Source organism: Mirounga angustirostris, unplaced genomic scaffold (assembly GCF_029215605.1).
Source record: "Mirounga angustirostris isolate CCGP_5_RB_7025 unplaced genomic scaffold, mMirAng1.0.hap1 SCAF_6, whole genome shotgun sequence".
NCBI classification, from domain to species: Eukaryota; Metazoa; Chordata; class Mammalia; order Carnivora; family Phocidae; genus Mirounga; species Mirounga angustirostris.
The window spans coordinates 5,647,869-5,669,685 of NW_026991714.1; the positions used below are offsets into that span (position 1 = coordinate 5,647,869).

The 21,817-nt window shown below is 67.8% G+C and overlaps 1 protein-coding gene and 11 non-coding genes across 12 annotated transcripts; 3 read left to right on the plus strand and 9 right to left on the minus strand.

Moving 5' to 3' along the window:
* Positions 1-869: 869 nt before the first annotated feature.
* Positions 870-943, minus strand: TRNAN-GUU (transfer RNA asparagine (anticodon GUU)). The gene has a single exon. It is a non-coding gene; the product is annotated as a tRNA-Asn (tRNA).
* A 2,669-nt stretch (positions 944-3,612) lies between these two features.
* Positions 3,613-3,684, minus strand: TRNAE-CUC (transfer RNA glutamic acid (anticodon CUC)). The gene has a single exon. It is a non-coding gene; the product is annotated as a tRNA-Glu (tRNA).
* A 292-nt stretch (positions 3,685-3,976) lies between these two features.
* Positions 3,977-4,048, minus strand: TRNAG-UCC (transfer RNA glycine (anticodon UCC)). The gene has a single exon. It is a non-coding gene; the product is annotated as a tRNA-Gly (tRNA).
* Positions 4,049-6,119: 2,071 nt separating this feature from the next.
* TRNAG-GCC (transfer RNA glycine (anticodon GCC)) lies at positions 6,120-6,190 on the minus strand. The gene has a single exon. It is a non-coding gene; the product is annotated as a tRNA-Gly (tRNA).
* A 1,606-nt stretch (positions 6,191-7,796) lies between these two features.
* On the minus strand, positions 7,797-7,879 carry TRNAL-CAG (transfer RNA leucine (anticodon CAG)). Its single transcript has one exon. It is a non-coding gene; the product is annotated as a tRNA-Leu (tRNA).
* A 1,837-nt stretch (positions 7,880-9,716) lies between these two features.
* Positions 9,717-9,788, plus strand: TRNAE-CUC (transfer RNA glutamic acid (anticodon CUC)). The gene has a single exon. It is a non-coding gene; the product is annotated as a tRNA-Glu (tRNA).
* Positions 9,789-13,666: 3,878 nt separating this feature from the next.
* Positions 13,667-13,737, minus strand: TRNAG-GCC (transfer RNA glycine (anticodon GCC)). Its single transcript has one exon. It is a non-coding gene; the product is annotated as a tRNA-Gly (tRNA).
* A 1,612-nt stretch (positions 13,738-15,349) lies between these two features.
* TRNAL-CAG (transfer RNA leucine (anticodon CAG)) lies at positions 15,350-15,432 on the minus strand. Its single transcript has one exon. It is a non-coding gene; the product is annotated as a tRNA-Leu (tRNA).
* A 408-nt stretch (positions 15,433-15,840) lies between these two features.
* On the minus strand, positions 15,841-20,409 carry LOC135364678 (basic proline-rich protein-like; the record flags this gene model as incomplete). The annotated part of the gene is made up of 3 exons (XM_064593569.1): positions 15,841-16,892; positions 19,702-20,291; positions 20,336-20,409. Coding segments are annotated over 3 exons (1,716 nt in total), but the record flags the coding sequence as incomplete, so codon positions are not given.
* On the plus strand, positions 16,900-16,971 carry TRNAG-UCC (transfer RNA glycine (anticodon UCC)). Its single transcript has one exon. It is a non-coding gene; the product is annotated as a tRNA-Gly (tRNA).
* On the plus strand, positions 17,264-17,335 carry TRNAE-CUC (transfer RNA glutamic acid (anticodon CUC)). The gene has a single exon. It is a non-coding gene; the product is annotated as a tRNA-Glu (tRNA).
* Positions 20,410-21,165: 756 nt separating the features above from the next.
* On the minus strand, positions 21,166-21,236 carry TRNAG-GCC (transfer RNA glycine (anticodon GCC)). Its single transcript has one exon. It is a non-coding gene; the product is annotated as a tRNA-Gly (tRNA).
* Positions 21,237-21,817: the final 581 nt, after the last annotated feature.

Below are 21,817 nucleotides of genomic sequence, written 5' to 3' on the forward strand. Positions count from 1 at the left end.
TGGGTCCACTCCCCAGGGAAACTGGCAGCAGGCTAACAGGAAGGGAAAGGCAGGGAAGTTAAAATGGGAAGAACTTGATGACTGATGGATTTGCTGGGTGAGGGAAAGAGACTTCAAGGAAGTCGCCTTGCTGCCTGGCTTGTTGCCCTAAAGGTGATGGTACCGTCATTCACTAAGAGAGGGAACACTGGAGAAGACTCCTGCTTAGGTCCTGGGGAGAAGTTGGATTCAGTTCGGGAGAGGATGACCTGGAGGGCAAGGGATCATGTGAAGCAGGCAGGTGGATGCATGGATAGGTTTAGGATTCAGAGAAGTACTGAAAATACAAATTTGTGACAAGGTCACACAAAAAAGAGTGTAATATGAAAGGACGAGAGTTTGAGCCACAGGCAAAGCCCTTGAAAGAGTATTTTTAGGACTTTCACTGAGGTCCCATGTATAAAAGCAGTGTCCAAGTATAAGTGAGTAGCAGGAGAAATTAGACCACATTAATGCATGAAATGCTTTAAACTTTAATCCCTTTTAAACTTGGCCAGAGATCATTGAGTTTCTCCAGGTGCTCAGCATCTGCTGCAAGAATTAACTAAATGGCAAAGAGCCTTAACTGATTTCTGTATTAGCAGCGCTCCTTTGCAAAGGCCGACTGGCTGTGGAATTCTGCAGAAAAGCAGCTCTGAAAGGTTTCGCTTCTTGGGGGAAAAAAGCACAGGTATCTCGTTTGGCCATAGATAGCTCCTGATCTCCTAGGATACGGGACCTGGGAAATGTCTCTTACTAGGCAGGTAATTCGTAGTATTTTGGATTAGAAGTAGAACTTTGATGTTTAAGAGGAAGGACTGAGAAAAAAAAAGGAAGACCACGACACCAGGCGTCCCTGGGTGGGATCGAACCACCAACCTTTCGGTTAACAGCCGAACGCGCTAACCGATTGCGCCACAGAGACTACCCCTCTACTTCTGCTTTCACAGGTCATATTTATAGATCATTACTCAAATACTAGTATTATTCTGTAGAGTTCATTTCTTCACCCTGGTCTCAGTTGTGAGGTTCTAAAAGCCAGAACATTAAGCCATCCCTGTCGTGCAACAGTAGGATCCTTGCTTCCTTTCATCCTAATTTCTTAGCACCAGCAAGAAGTGACTGCTTCTTTCTTCCGAAGTTGAGACCTGCACAAAGGTAAGACCAAATTCACCACCGGAGGAATGTGAAAATGGCTTGAGGGAGTAGGGAATGGAGCAGGGGTAGGTGAGTGCGGAGGAAATGGCTTGCTGCTGATTTGAACTAACATCCCTGCTTGGGAAATCAGCCTGATGTTCTTTCACTAAATTTCTATGAAAACCACTTACATTACCTCTTTATGAATTTTAAACCCAGATGATGAGCATTTATTTAAAAACATAACTTAAAAAATAGTAGTAATCTCCAAGGTTCAACCTGAATGTGATTCTCAAGCAGTACTAAATATACCCTGGGGAGGCAAAACAGCATCTGGAGACTTGAGATACAGAGTAGGTTGAACACGTGCCCGGGTACTCCTCCTTTTACTCACATAGTGATTCAAAAATATCGCCAAGGGCCCTGGCTCTCCATAGAGAATTACTAATTTATAATGAGTATAACTATAATTTTTTACACTGAAATGTGAAACTGATCTACAAGTTACTTTAAGTCTGGAAAATAAGTTTTAGTAATGAATGTATTTTACCGGCTCCATGAAATTCTATGAACATAAATTTTGAGGGTTTTGTACAGTCTGGGCAATTTACCAAACCCTCTGAGGCTTCCACCGGTATATATACTGCCAATCAGAAATTCCTGGTTAGAGAAACCCAGATTGTCCATTACACCTGCTTAGGCTCAGAAGAACACCAAGAGTGGTACTTTTAATATGGTTAGTCTTCTAGATGTAAACAATTTACCACAGGCTGCTTCTAAAACATGATCAAAGTCATCTTCATAAAATAGAAAATGCTAGCATGTTATTTCCATGCGAGACAATAAAGCAGATATGACTGGAAGACACTGATTCTTCCTGGATACATCTTGGGTTGATTCAAAACGTTTTTATAAACATTCACAGGCCAAGTAAGCTAGACTTATAGGGACCATGGCAGATGGCTAGGTCAACAAGGCCAATGGGCTTTTTTTTTTTTTTATCCCCCTTATATTTCATACCATCTTATAATAAAAAAGTCCATTAGTTTTCTAGTATACAAGGGTAGTGAAATGAAAGATGATTTTCCCACATGATTAGAGGCTAAAAGCCTAGTAACAAATTAGAGAGTTGGGAAGTCATCTATCAGGATCACCGAAACTACCAGGAATTATATGCATTCCTGCCAGTATGGCCACAAAAATATCAAGGGGGGGGGTGAACAGATTGAAAAAAGAAAGGAGGCCCCTCGAAAGGAGGAGTCTTCCAAAAGATAGGTCTTCAAAGACAGGAGAAAAACAAAGAAAAAAAATCCGGGAAGCTGAGTTTAAGGAAGAAATATTAAAGACTTACAGTATAATTAACATTTCACTGGGGGACAGATATCAAAAAAAGAGAGGAGTGTGCGCTTTAACATGAAATTATCCATAGAAAAGGACAGGTGCAGGGGTGGAGAGAGGGCAGGAGTAGCTCCTGGCTAGGTGCCGGCTAAGGCGCCAGTGGGAAAACCTTCAACGGGCAAACTCGGCCGTGGGCCTGCGCGGTGGCGGTCGGGGCTGGGGGAGGTGGAAGGCGTTCCAGGGAACACGCTTGCCACTTTGCCGTGGGACTCAAGGGATGGGTGATGCGATTTCAAGAACCTGTTGGCTACAAGTCCACCGTCTGTCTCCGGTGTGCCTCCACCCCCTCCCCCTGCTTGGCTGTTGGGTTTTCCCCACCGGCCTCCCGAATCTTCCTGCTGTCTCTCCTGCACTGCCCGTCGGTTCTGCTTCGTGCACGCGTCCACGTTCGCTCTCCCAACTCCACATCCCCGGCGCAACCGTGCCGCTCTCTGCTCGTGGTGGCCGGGAAGCTGGACCGAGCGGTGGCTGGCCCGAGGGCGAGGGAAGGGACCAGGGGCTCCAGCAGGTGTCCCGACGCAAAGAGGCAGATCGCTCACCCTGCCCCGACCTCTTCCCCCTCCGACCCCCCACCCCCCCGGCCCGCTTCCCCGCACCGTCAGCACTCAGTAGCACCTCCGGAAGGAGCAAGGGGTGGCTTGTCAGGGGTGGCGGGGTTTCTCCTGGCGGCAGCAGTGCAGCCGGAGAGTCCAAGCCCCTGCGGTGGCCGGACGTGCGGGCGTCTGTGGGTGGCCCCGCGTGAGGACAGAGGGTATCGCGCGCGCGCGCGCGTGCGCGCGGCCTCTCGGGTTTGGGACGGAGGAAGAGGGGGAGCCATGCGAGCGCCCAGGCGAGGCGCCGACGCGCTGCCGTTGGGCGGCCGGCCCGCTGGCGAGGCCAAAAGGGTTGGGCTGGCCGAGGCGACAGGGCAAGGCTTGGGCTCGGCCGTGCGCCTGGCCTTGTCTGGGCCCCGAGGCCGTGGGGCTAGCCGCGAGGCAAGGGAGAAGCCAGCCAGCTTCGGCTAAAAGGGGTGCGGATGCGCTGGGGAGAGGTCGGGAGGCCGAGAGGAAGAAGAAAGGCTTCCCTGACCGGGAATCGAACCCGGGCCGCGGCGGTGAGAGCGCCGAATCCTAACCACTAGACCACCAGGGAGCGTCGGGCTCTGCGCCTGGCCCGCGCGCCCTGGGCGCAGCGCCTCCAGACCACCCCGTCGCCTCCGCTTTGGCTCCAAGGCCCCTGCCTGGCCACGGCCAGCCGCCCGCCCGCCCTACCAACCCACCCGCCCTGCCGGCAGCACCCTCAAAACGCTGCGCACCTCCTTCCCTCCCTCACACACGCGCTCAGCCTCGGGCCACGCTCCGGCTCCGGGCTCTCGGCTCCCGGCTCCCGGCTCCCATCGGGCCTGGGCACGAGGGCCCTGGAGCCGTGCAAAAGGTTGGCCAGCTGCGTTGGCCGGGAATCGAACCCGGGTCAACTGCTTGGAAGGCAGCTATGCTCACCACTATACCACCAACGCTGCACAGCCCCGGCCGCCCCGAGACGCCGGCACACGCTTCGCAGAGGCGCCTTCACGCCTTCTCGCCGCCGCCTGGGCCGCCTGGCGCCGCCCTGCCCCGACGTGCCGCCGGTCGGCAGCTCTGCGCTGCCGCAGGCGCCAGCAGCGGCCGCCCCAGCCCCAGCCGCAGCCCCAACGCCAGCCCCAGCCCCAGCCCCAGCCCCAGCGCCAGGCCCAGCCCCGCCAGCACGACGCCGCTGTGCGGCTCCGCAGGCCCGACCGCCCGCCGCCCGCCTCTGGGGGGCGCTCTGGCCGCCGTGCCGCTCCCCCGGCCCTCGGCTGCCGGCCGGGCATTCCCCGCCCCGCGAGACACGCTGCCCTCCGGCGACCCGCTCGCCCGGGCCCTTCTCCGCGGAGTGCCCGGCGAGGCCACATCCCGCACCCACAGAGGACCCGACCCAGCCGCCGCTGGTGGCTGGTGGCAGTGGTGGCGGTGGTGGTGTGGGTGGTGATCGTGGAGGACTTCCGTACCGTTGGCAATGACGCCCAAGCTGGTGCGAGGCTGGCGCACTTGGTCCTGCTGGTGATGGTGGTGGTGGTGGTGCTGGAGGTGGCGGTGGTGGCGATGCTCGAGGTGGCGGTGGTGGTGGAGTTGGTGGTGCTGCCGATGGTCGAGGTGGCGGTGGTGGTGGAGTTGGTGGTGGTGGCGATGGTCGAGGTGGCGGTGGTGGTGGATTTGTTGGTGGTGGTGATGTTGGAGGTGGCGGTGGTGGTGATGGTGGAGGTGGCAGTGGTGGCGGGGGTGGTGATCGTGGAGGACTTCGGTACGGTTGGCAATGATGCCCATGCTGCTGAGCTGGCGGTGGACTTGGTCCTGCTAGTGATGGTGGTGGTGCTGGTGCTGGAGGTGGCGGTGGTGGTGGAGTTGGTGGTGGTGGTGGTGGTGGCGATGGTCGAGGTGGCGGTGGTGGTGGAGTTGTTGGTGGTGGCGATGTTGGAGGTGGCGGTGGTGGTGATGGTGGAGGTGGCGGTGGTGGCGGTGGTGGTGGGGGTGGTGATCGTGGAAGACTTCGGTACTGTTGGCAACGATGCCCAAGCTGGTGCGTTGGTGGCGGACTTGGTCCTGCTGGTGATGGTGGTGGTGGTGTTGGTGGAGGTGGCGGTGGTGGTGGTGGAGCTGGTGGCAGTGGTGGCGGTGGGGGTGGGGGTGGTGATCGTGGAGGACTTCGGTACTGTTGGCAATGATGCCAAGCTGGTGCGCTGGTGGCGGACTTGGTCCTGCTGGTGATCGTGGTGGTGGACTTGGTGGTGGACTTGGTGGTGGGGTGGGTGGTCCTGATGGTGGAGAACTTCCCTGCTCTGGGCGATGGTGCCCGACGCGGTGTGGTGATGGAGGACTGGTGGTGGTGGTGGCGGCGGAGGGGCAGACTGGTGCTGCTGGTGCTAGTGCTGGCGCGGGCGTTGGTGGACCTGGTGTTGGCGGGGGTCCTAGCGTGGCAGGAGCGGCGGAGTTGGAAGGCCACTGCGGCCAAGCGGGGCCTCCAGAGACTATAGGGCGCGCGTCGGGAGCATGTGGTGCCATACATCGGGTCTTCCTGGTGCAGCCCAGTGAGTTTGTGAGGGTCCCTGGAGGAGAATGGGACGGATCAGGGCTCGGGGTGGCAACTTGGTTGCCCCTGGTTGTGCAAAGAGAGGAGGACTCTGGCAGTGTGGGTAGAGTGAGACCGGGAGGGAGGAACCGTGATGAAAGGCGTGGAGGTGGGGCGCGGCCCCGTGGGCTCTGGTGCGGCGCGGCGCCGTGCGGGTGTGTGGTGGTGCGGGGAAGCCTCGCTGGAAGGGAAGCGGGTGAGCGAAGCGGGGTGCTCAGGGTCCTGAAGAGAAAAGGGGCAAGGGAGGCGTGTGGGCGGGCCAGGGGCCTCGGGCGCTGGGTGGAGTTTGGTCCGCTGGGCGAGAGAGACGGAGAGGAAGGGCAGGGGCGGGCTCCGGCCTGGTCCGGAGCGGAGCTGGTTTAGGCCAGGCGCCTTGAGCGTGGGCCAGAGGAAGCCGGGGGGCGCGCTGGGGCTGCAGGGCCGGCCAAAAGGGGACGGCGCGCTGCATGGGCCGGGAATCGAACCCGGGCCTCCCGCGTGGCAGGCGAGAATTCTACCACTGAACCACCCATGCACCGATGGCGCCGCTCCCCAGACGGCTTCCCCAGCGGCGCTCCCCAGCGGCGGCCAGACCCGGGTCCGGGCCTGTTCGGAGCATCGGCTTCGTTTGAGCAGGAGGCGGACGCGCGGTGTGGGACAGAGGCTCCAGGCACGTCCCGAGCCCTAGCGAGCGGCGCAGACGGGCCGAGCGCGGCGGGGACGCACGCCGGCCGACTAGGCTCCTGCGGTGCTTTCTCCTCGGTCGAGGGCCGCGGCGAGACGCTGCCCTGCCGGGGTGGCCAGGGGCAGCCGGGAGCCGGACCCAGGCTGGCCAGCGCCCGAATCCCACCCAGCGCGGGGGAAGCTGTGGCAGGCGCGGCTGAGCACGGCCGTGGCCTTCCGCGGCTCCTCTCAGCCGCCACCCAAAGCCCCTTTGGCCGAGGGCTTCCTGGCCGGGGCAGAGGGTGCGAGGGCGGGCGGGGCGGCGGACCGGAGCTCCGGTTGTGTGCGCACGTGCGGTGCCGTGGGGTGGGCTGTCGCGGGGTGGGGTGTGTGGGTGTGGGTGTGGGCGGGCGCGTGTGTCGTGTGTAGGAGATGGAGGCCCCGTAGCGCCGCCGGCGCCGCCGAGTAGCCGCTCAGGCCAGGAGAGCGAAGCGAGGTGTGTGAGCTCGGGCGCGCAGCGCTCCCTCGGGGGCCAGCTCGGCGGGGGGGCGGGGGGCGTGGGGAGGGCGGCGGTGGTTGTGAGGCAAGAGCGCGACCTTGGCTGGCGGGAGCGCTCCGGCAGAGTGGCTGCTGGCTAGCTGGCCGACAGCGCGGTGAGGGAGCGCGCTGGGGTCCTCGGGTCCCGGCCGGGCAGCGGCTGCCGGCGCGGAGATGCGCTGGGGCGCCCAGGTGGGTGGCCTGGGGATCCAGGGCTTCCTTGGGCTCAGCGCTCACGGGAGCCACCTGCCCGGGCTGGACTCCCGGGCCAGGCCCACTGAAGGGAGGGCCCTGTCGTGGGCCGGCGAGCAGGTGGCTGGGCAGCCTGGGTCCCGGGAGGGAGGCAGGCAGGTGTGGGCAGGGTAAAGCGTCATCAAGGTGGCAAATCGTCGTGGGCACCTCGGGCCACCTGAGGAGGGTGTGGAGAGAAGGGAATGGGGGCCGGCGGAAAGGACGGACGGGCTCTCTGTGGGACGGTGTGCTCCTGGTGGCGGGAGTGCACGGCTCTGAGAGCGAGGCGCTCTTCAGCAGGCACCAGTCTGGTGGAGAACGGAATGCGGAGGGCTTTGGGCATTTGCGCCGCCGGCTGGTCTGCAGGGGGCCGCGGGAGTGGAGCGGGAGCGGGAGCGGGAGCCCGAGGGAGGAAGGAAGGAAAACGCAGCCCCCGGAAAGCAGGTGAGGAGAGACGTGCTGCCAAGTGGCCCAGGCCTGCGGGGGTGGGCGTGGGATCGGGCGGGAAAGGCGCGTGACCTGGTGGGGGAGGGCGTGTGTGCGCCAAGCCTGGGGCCAGGAGCGTCGAGGCGTCAGGGCTCGGCACTGGGCCCTTTGTGCTAGGGCGCAAGGCCGGAGCGGCGGGCCAGGCAGGAGCGGGCTTGCGATAGGGCGTGGCTCCAGGCCCGCCGGGGTCCGGTGCCCTGGTGGGGCGGGCCAAAAGGTGGGCGTGTCAGGAGTGGGATTCGAACCCACGCCTCCAGGGGAGACTGCGACCTGAACGCAGCGCCTTAGACCGCTCGGCCATCCTGACGGCGGGCCTGGGCGCGTCGCCGCTCGCCTGGCTGGGACCCGGCGCGAACGCTGGCGGCGGCTGGCGGCTGTGTGGGCGCGCAAGGGACGGGACGCGCGCCCCGGCCGACCAGGAGCAGCGCCAGCCGCCTCGCCTGGCGCCGCGCCCGCCGCGGCCGCCGCCGTCGCCGCCGCCTCGCCCCGCGCCGCCCCGCCCCCTCGCACATCGCGGCCCCGCACCCAGAGACCGGCGTCGGCCCAGCCTGTCTGGCCGCCGCCGCCGCCCCCCACCCCCCACCCCCCACCCCCACTAGGTCCTCGCCGCCCTCCCTCCTCCGCCCCTGCCCATCCGGGGCGCCCGTCCTCCTGCTCGCATCCTTGCTTGCCCGCTCGGGCCTCTTCTCCCTGCGCGATCCGCGCCCGGCAGGCCCTAGGCGCCGGCGCACTCGGAGTGTTCCGCGCCGTCCGGGTCCGGGGCCCGGGCCTGGGGTCCACTCCGAGTCGGGCTGGGAGGGCTGCTGTGCGGGCTGGCGCGGTTGGTTTGGGGTCCGGTGGGGTGTGGCACGTGGCGGGCGCCTGCGTAAGGCAGGGCGTCGAGGGCAGGGGTAGGCGTGGGCGGGCAGGCGGAGAGGGGTCGGGCGCCCGGGTGGCCGCCGCCGCCGTCCTCGTTAGTATAGTGGTGAGTATCCCCGCCTGTCACGCGGGAGACCGGGGTTCGATTCCCCGACGGGGAGGCAAGACGCCCTTTTTGGTCGCCGGCGCCACCGCCGCTCTGTCCAAACGCTTGCCCCCAGGGCCCTTCTCCTCCCTCGCGCGTCCGGCGAGAAGCGCGGGGCGACGACGGGTGCCCGGCTTGCCCACCGTCGAGCGCCCCCACCCCTTTGCCTTCCTCGTGACCCCGGGCGCGCGCGCGCGCGCGTGCGGGGTCACCACGGCCCAGCCAGGGCCTCCTGTCGTGCCCCCGGCGCCTGACGAGTGACTGGCCGCAACGGGCTCCTCGGCGACGCGACGCTGCCCGGTGCTGGATGGGCGCGGGGGACGGGGTGGGCGGCGGCTGGGTCGGGTCCTCTGTGGGTGCGGGATGTGGCCTCGCCGGGCACTCCGCGGAGAAGGGCCCGGGCGAGCGGGTCGCCGGAGGGCAGCGTGTCTCGCGGGGCGGGGAATGCCCGGCCGGCAGCCGAGGGCCGGGGGAGCGGCACGGCGGCCAGAGCGCCCCCCAGAGGCGGGCGGCGGGCGGTCGGGCCTGCGGAGCCGCACAGCGGCGTCGTGCTGGCGGGGCTGGGCCTGGCGCTGGGGCTGGGGCTGGGGCTGGGGCTGGCGCTGGGGCTGCGGCTGGGGCTGGGGCGGCCGCTGCTGGCGCCTGCGGCAGCGCAGAGCTGCCGACCGGCGGCACGTCGGGGCAGGGCGGCGCCAGGCGGCCCAGGCGGCGGCGAGAAGGCGTGAAGGCGCCTCTGCGAAGCGTGCGCCGGCGTCTCGGGGCGGCCGGGGCTGTGCAGCGTTGGTGGTATAGTGGTGAGCATAGCTGCCTTCCAAGCAGTTGACCCGGGTTCGATTCCCGGCCAACGCAGCTGGCCAACCTTTTGCACGGCTCCAGGGCCCTCGTGCCCAGGCCCGATGGGAGCCGGGAGCCGGGAGCCGAGAGCCCGGAGCCGGAGCGTGGCCCGAGGCTGAGCGCGTGTGTGAGGGAGGGAAGGAGGTGCGCAGCGTTTTGAGGGTGCTGCCGGCAGGGCGGGTGGGTTGGTAGGGCGGGCGGGCGGCTGGCCGTGGCCAGGCAGGGGCCTTGGAGCCAAAGCGGAGGCGACGGGGTGGTCTGGAGGCGCTGCGCCCAGGGCGCGCGGGCCAGGCGCAGAGCCCGACGCTCCCTGGTGGTCTAGTGGTTAGGATTCGGCGCTCTCACCGCCGCGGCCCGGGTTCGATTCCCGGTCAGGGAAGCCTTTCTTCTTCCTCTCGGCCTCCCGACCTCTCCCCAGCGCATCCGCACCCCTTTTAGCCGAAGCTGGCTGGCTTCTCCCTTGCCTCGCGGCTAGCCCCACGGCCTCGGGGCCCAGACAAGGCCAGGCGCACGGCCGAGCCCAAGCCTTGCCCTGTCGCCTCGGCCAGCCCAACCCTTTTGTCCTCGCCAGCGGGCCGGCCGCCCAACGGCAGCGCGTCGGCGCCTCGCCTGGGCGCTCGCATGGCTCCCCCTCTTCCTCCGTCCCAAACCCGAGAGGCCGCGCGCACGCGCGCGCGCGCGCGCGATACCCTCTGTCCTCACGCGGGGCCACCCACAGACGCCCGCACGTCCGGCCACCGCAGGGGCTTGGACTCTCCGGCTGCACTGCTGCCGCCAGGAGAAACCCCGCCACCCCTGACAAGCCACCCCTTGCTCCTTCCGGAGGTGCTACTGAGTGCTGACGGTGCGGGGAAGCGGGCCGGGGGGGTGGGGGGTCGGAGGGGGAAGAGGTCGGGGCAGGGTGAGCGATCTGCCTCTTTGCGTCGGGACACCTGCTGGAGCCCCTGGTCCCTTCCCTCGCCCTCGGGCCAGCCACCGCTCGGTCCAGCTTCCCGGCCACCACGAGCAGAGAGCGGCACGGTTGCGCCGGGGATGTGGAGTTGGGAGAGCGAACGTGGACGCGTGCACGAAGCAGAACCGACGGGCAGTGCAGGAGAGACAGCAGGAAGATTCGGGAGGCCGGTGGGGAAAACCCAACAGCCAAGCAGGGGGAGGGGGTGGAGGCACACCGGAGACAGACGGTGGACTTGTAGCCAACAGGTTCTTGAAATCGCATCACCCATCCCTTGAGTCCCACGGCAAAGTGGCAAGCGTGTTCCCTGGAACGCCTTCCACCTCCCCCAGCCCCGACCGCCACCGCGCAGGCCCACGGCCGAGTTTGCCCGTTGAAGGTTTTCCCACTGGCGCCTTAGCCGACACCTAGCCAGGAGCTACTCCAGCCCTGTCTCCAGCCCTGTGCCCGTCGTCTTGTCCGGGTGCTCCTCCAGCTAAATCGCAGACCACGGTCTCCTTCCCAGAAACACTTGCACGCCTCTGTCCGCCACGGGTCTGCTGTCTGTTCAGAGATTGTCTCCTTCAGGAGCCCAAGCGGACAGCCCGTGCACCGGCCAAACCTGCCGCGGCACCACACTGGCTGGGTTGGGGCAAGGTCGTCCCAGCGGTGGAAAGGAGCCGCTGTGGGCAGCCGGGCGCTGACCATCACCACGGGAACTTCCCTCAGCGCCATTGCTTCTGTGGGTGTGTGGGGGTGTGTGTGTGTGTGTGTGGTGTGAGCGTGTGGGGGTGTGTCTGGATGCGTGTGGGGTGTGTGTGGGGTGTGTGGGTGTGAGCGTGTGTGTGGGGGTGTGTGTGGAGCGTGTGTGGTGGGGGATGCCGCGGGATGAAGGTGTTTACTCACGTGGGTGGCCTCCCACGGGGGTCAGGGCATAGAGCGAGGAGGATCCCAGAAGGAGGGGAGGGCCGGGGGCAGCCCGGGTGTGTGGGTGGGGTGCCCGGCGCGGGGAGGTGTGGGGCTTGCGGGACCGGTCCAGAGTGCGGCTGGACAGTCGGGCAGGGTGTCTGCAGAGGCTTCGGTGGGGCGGGGGAAGAGCTCCTTCCCCGGCGCCATGCCAGGCATGGACGTGAGCACCTGTGCGGGAGGGTGAGCTCTGAGGTAGGGGAGGGGAGAGAGCACGAGTGTGCCTGAGGAGCGTGTGGGAGGCCGGGACTGCCAGCCGAGAATGTGAGCGATGGGGGTGGGGGGTGGGTGGGAGGGGTCCAGCCTGGAGGCTGGCAGGAGCTGCGCGTGGCAAGTGCTGGGGAGCGGGCCCCGGTGCAAGAGAGCTGGAGGCCCCCGTGGCGGGACAGGACCGTGGCGGAGGAGGTGCGCGGGGGGAGACTGCTGTGCGGTGCTGCAAGGTGGTCAGGCCAAGGGGTGGGGTGTGGGGGGCGTGGGTGGGAAGCAGGCCGGCGGGCAGGCCGAAGGGAGACACAGAGAGAGGGCGGGCCCGGGTCTAGGAGCCGTCCCAACGGGGTGAGGGATTCCACCGCCCCCGAGACTTCGATCACCTGTCATCGGGACAGCCAGTCATGCGTCAGGGGGCGTCCTGGGCTTGAGATTCAGAGAGGCCAAAGGGACAAATGCCACACAGGATCATTGACCAGTGAGGACTTGGAGAGGAGGGGGCGTGCAGGCAGGGGAACCGTGAGGGGATGTTGGGGCAGGAGGGGCTGGTGGGGCTGGAGGTGCAGGCTGTGCTGGTGCTTGTGTTGCTGGTGGAGGACGACTTGGTGCTGCTGCTGCTGGTGCTGGGGGTTGACCTCGGTGCTCTTGGTGCCGGTGCGCGGGCTGCTGTGGCGATGGTGTGCACGGTCCCGGTGGCGGCGGCGGTGGTGATGGACTCCAGGAGTGTTGGCGATGGTGCCCGACGCGGTGTGGTGATGGTGGACTTGGTGGTGGAGCTGGTGTTGGTGGAGCTGGTGGAGTTGGTGGAGGTGGTGGCGGGGGTGGCGGGGGTGGCGGGGGTGGCGGGGGTGGTGATCGTGGAGGACTTCGGTACCGTTGGCAATGATGCCCATGCTGCTGAGCTGGCGGTGGACTTGGTCCTGCTGGTGATGGTGGTGGTGGTGGTGGTGGAGGTGGCGGTGGTGGTGGTGGAGCTGGTGGTGGTGGCGGTGGTGGCGGGGGTGGTGGGGGTGGTGATCGTGGAGGACTTCGGTACTGTTGGCAATGATGCCCATGCTGGTGAGCTGGCGGTGGACTTGGTCCTGCTGGTGATGGTGGTGGTGCTGGTGCTGGAGGTGGCGGTGGTGGTGGAGTTGGTGGTGGTGGTGGTGGTGGTGGCGATGGTCGAGGTGGCGGTGGTGGTGGAGTTGTTGGTGGTGGCGATGTTGGAGGTGGCGGTGGTGGTGATGGTGGAGGTGGCGGTGGTGGCGGTGGGGGTGGGGGTGGTGATCGTGGAGGACTTCGGTACCGTTGGCAATGATGCCAAGCTGGTGCGCTGGTGGCGGACTTGGTCCTGCAGGTGATCGTGGTGGTGGACTTGGTGGTGGACTTGGTGGTGGGGTGGGTGGTGCTGATGGTGGAGAACTTCCCTGCTCTGGGCGATGGTGCCCGACGCGGTGTGGTGATGGAGGACTGGTGGTGGTGGTGGTGGTGGCGGCGGAGGGGGAGACTGGTGCTGCTGGTGCTAGTGCTGGCGCGGGCGTTGGTGGACCTGGTGTTGGCGGGGGTCCTAGCGTGGCAGGAGCGGCGGAGTTGGAAGGCCACTGCGGCCAAGCGGGGCCTCAAGAGACTATAGGGCGCGCGTCGGGAGCATGTGGTGCCATGCATCGGGTCTTCCTGGTGCAGCCCAGTGAGTTTGTGAGGGTCCCTGGAGGAGAATGGGACGGATCAGGGCTCGGGGTGGCAACTTGGTTGCCCCTGGTTGTGCAAAGAGAGGAGGACTCTGGCAGTGTGGGTAGAGTGAGACCGGGAGGGAGGAACCGTGATGAAAGGCGTGGAGGTGGGGCGCGGCCCCGTGGGCTCTGGTGCGGCGCGGCGCCGTGCGGGTGTGTGGTGGTGCGGGGGAGCCTCGCTGGAAGGGAAGCGGGTGAGCGAAGCGGGGTGCTCAGGGTCCTGAAGAGAAAAGGGGCAAGGGAGGCGTGTGGGCGGGCCAGGGGCCTCGGGCGCTGGGTGGAGTTTGGTCCGCTGGGCGAGAGAGACGGAGAGGAAGGGCAGGGGCGGGCTCCGGCCTGGTCCGGAGCGGAGCTGGTTTAGGCCAGGCGCCTTGAGCGTGGGCCAGAGGAAGCCGGGGGGCGCGCTGGGGCTGCAGGGCCGGCCAAAAGGGGACGGCGCGCTGCATGGGCCGGGAATCGAACCCGGGCCTCCCGCGTGGCAGGCGAGAATTCTACCACTGAACCACCCATGCACCGATGGCGCCGCTCCCCAGACGGCTTCCCCAGCGGCGCTCCCCAGCGGCGGCCAGACCCGGGTCCGGGCCTGTTCGGAGCATCGGCTTCGTTTGAGCAGGAGGCGGACGCGCGGTGTGGGACAGAGGCTCCAGGCACGTCCCGAGCCCTAGCGAGCGGCGCAGACGGGCCGAGCGCGGCGGGGACGCACGCCGGCCGACTAGGCTCCTGCGGTGCTTTCTCCTCGGTCGAGGGCCGCGGCGAGACGCTGCCCTGCCGGGGTGGCCAGGGGCAGCCGGGAGCCGGACCCAGGCTGGCCAGCGCCCGAATCCCACCCAGCGCGGGGGAGGCTGTGGCAGGCGCGGCTGAGCACGGCCGTGGCCTTCCGCGGCTCCTCTCAGCCGCCACCCAAAGCCCCTTTGGCCGAGGGCTTCCTGGCCGGGGCAGAGGGTGCGAGGGCGGGCGGGGCGGCGGACCGGAGCTCCGGTTGTGTGCGCACGTGCGGTGCCGTGGGGTGGGCTGTCGCGGGGTGGGGTGTGTGGGTGTGGGTGTGGGCGGGCGCGTGTGTCGTGTGTAGGAGATGGAGGCCCCGTAGCGCCGCCGGCGCCGCCGAGTAGCCGCTCAGGCCAGGAGAGCGAAGCGAGGTGTGTGAGCTCGGGCGCGCAGCGCTCCCTCGGGGGCCAGCTCGGCGGGGGGGCGGGGGGCGTGGGGAGGGCGGCGGTGGTTGTGAGGCAAGAGCGCGACCTTGGCTGGCGGGAGCGCTCCGGCAGAGTGGCTGCTGGCTAGCTGGCCGACAGCGCGGTGAGGGAGCGCGCTGGGGTCCTCGGGTCCCGGCCGGGCAGCGGCTGCCGGCGCGGAGATGCGCTGGGGCGCCCAGGTGGGTGGCCTGGGGATCCAGGGCTTCCTTGGGCTCAGCGCTCACGGGAGCCACCTGCCCGGGCTGGACTCCCGGGCCAGGCCCACTGAAGGGAGGGCCCTGTCGTGGGCCGGCGAGCAGGTGGCTGGGCAGCCTGGGTCCCGGGAGGGAGGCAGGCAGGTGTGGGCAGGGTAAAGCGTCATCAAGGTGGCAAATCGTCGTGGGCACCTCGGGCCACCTGAGGAGGGTGTGGAGAGAAGGGAATGGGGGCCGGCGGAAAGGACGGACGGGCTCTCTGTGGGACGGTGTGCTCCTGGTGGCGGGAGTGCACGGCTCTGAGAGCGAGGCGCTCTTCAGCAGGCACCAGTCTGGTGGAGAACGGAATGCGGAGGGCTTTGGGCATTTGCGCCGCCGGCTGGTCTGCAGGGGGCCGCGGGAGTGGAGCGGGAGCGGGAGCGGGAGCGGGAGCCCGAGGGAGGAAGGAAGGAAAACGCAGCCCCCGGAAAGCAGGTGAGGAGAGACGTGCTGCCAAGTGGCCCAGGCCTGCGGGGGTGGGCGTGGGATCGGGCGGGAAAGGCGCGTGACCTGGTGGGGGAGGGCGTGTGTGCGCCAAGCCTGGGGCCAGGAGCGTCGAGGCGTCAGGGCTCGGCACTGGGCCCTTTGTGCTAGGGCGCAAGGCCGGAGCGGCGGGCCAGGCAGGAGCGGGCTTGCGATAGGGCGTGGCTCCAGGCCCGCCGGGGTCCGGTGCCCTGGTGGGGCGGGCCAAAAGGTGGGCGTGTCAGGAGTGGGATTCGAACCCACGCCTCCAGGGGAGACTGCGACCTGAACGCAGCGCCTTAGACCGCTCGGCCATCCTGACGGCGGGCCTGGGCGCGTCGCCGCTCGCCTGGCTGGGACCCGGCGCGAACGCTGGCGGCGGCTGGCGGCTGTGTGGGCGCGCAAGGGACGGGACGCGCGCCCCGGCCGACCAGGAGCAGCGCCAGCCGCCTCGCCTGGCGCCGCGCCCGCCGCGGCCGCCGCCGTCGCCGCCGCCTCGCCCCGCGCCGCCCCGCCCCCTCGCACATCGCGGCCCCGCACCCAGAGACCGGCGTCGGCCCAGCCTGTCTGGCCGCCGCCGCCCCCCCCCACCCCCCACCCCCCACCCCCACTAGGTCCTCGCCGCCCTCCCTCCTCCGCCCCTGCCCATCCGGGGCGCCCGTCCTCCTGCTCGCATCCTTGCTTGCCCGCTCGGGCCTCTTCTCCCTGCGCGATCCGCGCCGGGCAGGCCCTAGGCGCCGGCGCACTCGGAGTGTTCCGCGCCGTCCGGGTCCGGGGCCCGGGCCTGGGGTCCACTCCGAGTCGGGCTGGGAGGGCTGCTGTGCGGGCTGGCGCGGTTGGTTTGGGGTCCGGTCGGGTGTGGCACGTGGCGGGCGCCTGCGTAAGGCAGGGCGTCGAGGGCAGGGGTAGGCGTGGGCGGGCAGGCGGAGAGGGGTCGGGCGCCCGGGTGGCCGCCGCCGCCGTCCTCGTTAGTATAGTGGTGAGTATCCCCGCCTGTCACGCGGGAGACCGGGGTTCGATTCCCCGACGGGGAGGCAAGACGCCCTTTTTGGTCGCCGGCGCCACCGCCGCTCTGTCCAAACGCTTGCCCCCAGGGCCCTTCTCCTCCCTCGCGCGTCCGGCGAGAAGCGCGGGGCGACGACGGGTGCCCGGCTTGCCCACCGTCGAGCGCCCCCACCCCTTTGCCTTCCTCGTGACCCCGGGCGCGCGCGCGCGCGCGTGCGGGGTCACCACGGCCCAGCCAGGGCCTCCTGTCGTGCCCCCGGCGCCTGACGAGTGACTGGCCGCAACGGGCTCCTCGGCGACGCGACGCTGCCCGGTGCTGGATGGGCGCGGGGGACGGGGTGGGCGGCGGCTGGGTCGGGTCCTCTGTGGGTGCGGGATGTGGCCTCGCCGGGCACTCCGCGGAGAAGGGCCCGGGCGAGCGGGTCGCCGGAGGGCAGCGTGTCTCGCGGGGCGGGGAATGCCCGGCCGGCAGCCGAGGGCCGGGGGAGCGGCACGGCGGCCAGAGCGCCCCCCAGAGGCGGGCGGCGGGCGGTCGGGCCTGCGGAGCCGCACAGCGGCGTCGTGCTGGCGGGGCTGGGCCTGGCGCTGGGGCTGGGGCTGGGGCTGGCGCTGGGGCTGCGGCTGGGGCTGGGGCGGCCGCTGCTGGCGCCTGCGGCAGCGCAGAGCTGCCGACCGGCGGCACGTCGGGGCAGGGCGGCGCCAGGCGGCCCAGGCGGCGGCGAGAAGGCGTGAAGGCGCCTCTGCGAAGCGTGCGCCGGCGTCTCGGGGCGGCCGGGGCTGTGCAGCGTTGGTGGTATAGTGGTGAGCATAGCTGCCTTCCAAGCAGTTGACCCGGGTTCGATTCCCGGCCAACGCAGCTGGCCAACCTTTTGCACGGCTCCAGGGCCCTCGTGCCCAGGCCCGATGGGAGCCGGGAGCCGGGAGCCGAGAGCCCGGAGCCGGAGCGTGGCCCGAGGCTGAGCGCGTGTGTGAGGGAGGGAAGGAGGTGCGCAGCGTTTTGAGGGTGCTGCCGGCAGGGCGGGTGGGTTGGTAGGGCGGGCGGGCGGCTGGCCGTGGCCAGGCAGGGGCCTTGGAGCCAAAGCGGAGGCGACGGGGTGGTCTGGAGGCGCTGCGCCCAGGGCGCGCGGGCCAGGCGCAGAGCCCGACGCTCCCTGGTGGTCTAGTGGTTAGGATTCGGCGCTCTCACCGCCGCGGCCCGGGTTCGATTCCCGGTCAGGGAAGCCTTTCTTCTTCCTCTCGGCCTCCCGACCTCTCCCCAGCGCATCCGCACCCCTTTTAGCCGAAGCTGGCTGGCTTCTCCCTTGCCTCGCGGCTAGCCCCACGGCCTCGGGGCCCAGACAAGGCCAGGCGCACGGCCGAGCCCAAGCCTTGCCCTGTCGCCTCGGCCAGCCCAACCCTTTTGGCCTCGCCAGCGGGCCGGCCGCCCAACGGCAGCGCGTCGGCGCCTCGCCTGGGCGCTCGCATGGCTCCCCCTCTTCCTCCGTCCCAAACCCGAGAGGCCGCGCGCACGCGCGCGCGCGCGCGCGATACCCTCTGTCCTCACGCGGGGCCACCCACAGACGCCCGCACGTCCGGCCACCGCAGGGGCTTGGACTCTCCGGCTGCACTGCTGCCGCCAGGAGAAACCCCGCCACCCCTGACAAGCCACCCCTTGCTCCTTCCGGAGGTGCTACTGAGTGCTGACGGTGCGGGGAAGCGGGCCGGGGGGGTGGGGGGTCGGAGGGGGAAGAGGTCGGGGCAGGGTGAGCGATCTGCCTCTTTGCGTCGGGACACCTGCTGGAGCCCCTGGTCCCTTCCCTCGCCCTCGGGCCAGCCACCGCTCGGTCCAGCTTCCCGGCCACCACGAGCAGAGAGCGGCACGGTTGCGCCGGGGATGTGGAGTTGGGAGAGCGAACGTGGACGCGTGCACGAAGCAGAACCGACGGGCAGTGCAGGAGAGACAGCAGGAAGATTCGGGAGGCCGGTGGGGAAAACCCAACAGCCAAGCAGGGGGAGGGGGTGGAGGCACACCGGAGACAGACGGTGGACTTGTAGCCAACAGGTTCTTGAAATCGCATCACCCATCCCTTGAGTCCCACGGCAAAGTGGCAAGCGTGTTCCCTGGAACGCCTTCCACCTCCCCCAGCCCCGACCGCCACCGCGCAGGCCCACGGCCGAGTTTGCCCGTTGAAGGTTTTCCCACTGGCGCCTTAGCCGACACCTAGCCAGGAGCTACTCCAGCCCTGTCTCCAGCCCTGTGCCCGTCGTCTTGTCCGGGTGCTCCTCCAGCTAAATCGCAGACCACGGTCTCCTTCCCAGAAACACTTGCACGCCTCTGTCCGCCACGGGTCTGCTGTCTGTTCAGAGATTGTCTCCTTCAGGAGCCCAAGCGGACAGCCCGTGCACCGGCCAAACCTGCCGCGGCACCACACTGGCTGGGTTGGGGCAAGGTCGTCCCAGCGGTGGAAAGGAGCCGCTGTGGGCAGCCGGGCGCTGACCATCACCACGGGAACTTCCCTCAGCGCCATTGCTTCTGTGGGTGTGTGGGTGTGTGTGTGTGTGTGTGTGTGTGTGGTGTGAGCGTGTGGGGGTGTGTCTGGATGCGTGTGGGGTGTGTGTGGGGTGTGTGGGTGTGAGCGTGTGTGGGGGGGTGTGTGTGGAGCGTGTGTGGTGGGGGATGCCGCGGGATGAAGGTGTTTACTCACGTGGGTGGCCTCCCACGGGGGTCAGGGCATAGAGCGAGGAGGATCCCAGAAGGAGGGGAGGGCCGGGGGCAGCCCGGGTGTGTGGGTGGGGTGCCCGGCGCGGGGAGGTGTGGGGCTTGCGGGACCGGTCCAGAGTGCGGCTGGACAGTCGGGCAGGGTGTCTGCAGAGGCTTCGGTGGGGCGGGGGAAGAGCTCCTTCCCCGGCGCCATGCCAGGCATGGACGTGAGCACCTGTGCGGGAGGGTGAGCTCTGAGGTAGGGGAGGGGAGAGAGCACGAGTGTGCCTGAGGAGCGTGTGGGAGGCCGGGACTGCCAGCCGAGAATGTGAGCGATGGGGGTGGGGGGTGGGTGGGAGGGGTCCAGCCTGGAGGCTGGCAGGAGCTGCGCGTGGCAAGTGCTGGGGAGCGGGCCCCGGTGCAAGAGAGCTGGAGGCCCCCGTGGCGGGACAGGACCGTGGCGGAGGAGGTGCGCGGGGGGAGACTGCTGTGCGGTGCTGCAAGGTGGTCAGGCCAAGGGGTGGGGTGTGGGGGGCGTGGGTGGGAAGCAGGCCGGCGGGCAGGCCGAAGGGAGACACAGAGAGAGGGCGGGCCCGGGTCTAGGAGCCGTCCCAACGGGGTGAGGGATTCCACCGCCCCCGAGACTTCGATCACCTGTCATCGGGACAGCCAGTCATGCGTCAGGGGGCGTCCTGGGCTTGAGATTCAGAGAGGCCAAAGGGACAAATGCCACACAGGATCATTGACCAGTGAGGACTTGGAGAGGAGGGGGCGTGCAGGCAGGGGAACCGTGAGGGGATGTTGGGGCAGGAGGGGCTGGTGGGGCTGGAGGTGCAGGCTGTGCTGGTGCTTGTGTTGCTGGTGGAGGACGACTTGGTGCTGCTGCTGCTGGTGCTGGGGGTTGACCTCGGTGCTCTTGGTGCCGGTGCGCGGGCTGCTGTGGCGATGGTGTGCACGGTCCCGGTGGCGGCGGCGGTGGTGATGGACTCCAGGAGTGTTGGCGATGGTGCCCGACGCGGTGTGGTGATGGTGGACTTGGTGGTGGAGCTGGTGTTGGTGGAGCTGGTGGAGTTGGTGGAGGTGGTGGCGGGGGTGGCGGGGGTGGCGGGGGTGGCGGGGGTGGTGATCGTGGAGGACTTCGGTACCGTTGGCAATGATGCCCATGCTGCTGAGCTGGCGGTGGACTTGGTCCTGCTGGTGATGGTGGTGGTGGTGGTGGTGGAGGTGGCGGTGGTGGTGGTGGAGCTGGTGGTGGTGGCGGTGGTGGCGGGGGTGGTGGGGGTGGTGATCGTGGAGGACTTTGGTACTGTTGGCAATGATGCCCATGCTGGTGAGCTGGCGGTGGACTTGGTCCTGCTGGTGATGGTGGTGGTGCTGGTGCTGGAGGTGGCGGTGGTGGTGGAGTTGTTGGTGGTGGCGATGTTGGAGGTGGCGGTGTTGGTGATGGTGGAGGTGGCGGTGGTGGCGGTGGGGGTGGGGGTGGTGATCGTGGAGGACTTCGGTACCGTTGGCAATGATGCCAAGCTGGTGCGCTGGTGGCGGACTTGGTCCTGCTGGTGATCGTGGTGGTGGACTTGGTGGTGGACTTGGTGGTGGGGTGGGTGGTGCTGATGGTGGAGAACTTCCCTGCTCTGGGCGATGGTGCCCGACGCGGTGTGGTGATGGAGGACTGGTGGTGGTGGTGGTGGTGGCGGCGGAGGGGGAGACTGGTGCTGCTGGTGCTAGTGCTGGCGCGGGCGTTGGTGGACCTGGTGTTGGCGGGGGTCCTAGCGTGGCAGGAGCGGCGGAGTTGGAAGGCCACTGCGGCCAAGCGGGGCCTCAAGAGACTATAGGGCGCGCGTCGGGAGCATGTGGTGCCATGCATCGGGTCTTCCTGGTGCAGCCCAGTGAGTTTGTGAGGGTCCCTGGAGGAGAATGGGACGGATCAGGGCTCGGGGTGGCAACTTGGTTGCCCCTGGTTGTGCAAAGAGAGGAGGACTCTGGCAGTGTGGGTAGAGTGAGACCGGGAGGGAGGAACCGTGATGAAAGGCGTGGAGGTGGGGCGCGGCCCCGTGGGCTCTGGTGCGGCGCGGCGCCGTGCGGGTGTGTGGTGGTGCGGGGGAGCCTCGCTGGAAGGGAAGCGGGTGAGCGAAGCGGGGTGCTCAGGGTCCTGAAGAGAAAAGGGGCAAGGGAGGCGTGTGGGCGGGCCAGGGGCCTCGGGCGCTGGGTGGAGTTTGGTCCGCTGGGCGAGAGAGACGGAGAGGAAGGGCAGGGGCGGGCTCCGGCCTGGTCCGGAGCGGAGCTGGTTTAGGCCAGGCGCCTTGAGCGTGGGCCAGAGGAAGCCGGGGGGCGCGCTGGGGCTGCAGGGCCGGCCAAAAGGGGACGGCGCGCTGCATGGGCCGGGAATCGAACCCGGGCCTCCCGCGTGGCAGGCGAGAATTCTACCACTGAACCACCCATGCACCGATGGCGCCGCTCCCCAGACGGCTTCCCCAGCGGCGCTCCCCAGCGGCGGCCAGACCCGGGTCCGGGCCTGTTCGGAGCATCGGCTTCGTTTGAGCAGGAGGCGGACGCGCGGTGTGGGACAGAGGCTCCAGGCACGTCCCGAGCCCTAGCGAGCGGCGCAGACGGGCCGAGCGCGGCGGGGACGCACGCCGGCCGACTAGGCTCCTGCGGTGCTTTCTCCTCGGTCGAGGGCCGCGGCGAGACGCTGCCCTGCCGGGGTGGCCAGGGGCAGCCGGGAGCCGGACCCAGGCTGGCCAGCGCCCGAATCCCACCCAGCGCGGGGGAGGCTGTGGCAGGCGCGGCTGAGCACGGCCGTGGCCTTCCGCGGCTCCTCTCAGCCGCCACCCAAAGCCCCTTTGGCCGAGGGCTTCCTGGCCGGGGCAGAGGGTGCGAGGGCGGGCGGGGCGGCGGACCGGAGCTCCGGTTGTGTGCGCACGTGCGGTGCCGTGGGGTGGGCTGTCGCGGGGTGGGGTGTGTGGGTGTGGGTGTGGGCGGGCGCGTGTGTCGTGTGTAGGAGATGGAGGCCCCGTAGCGCCGC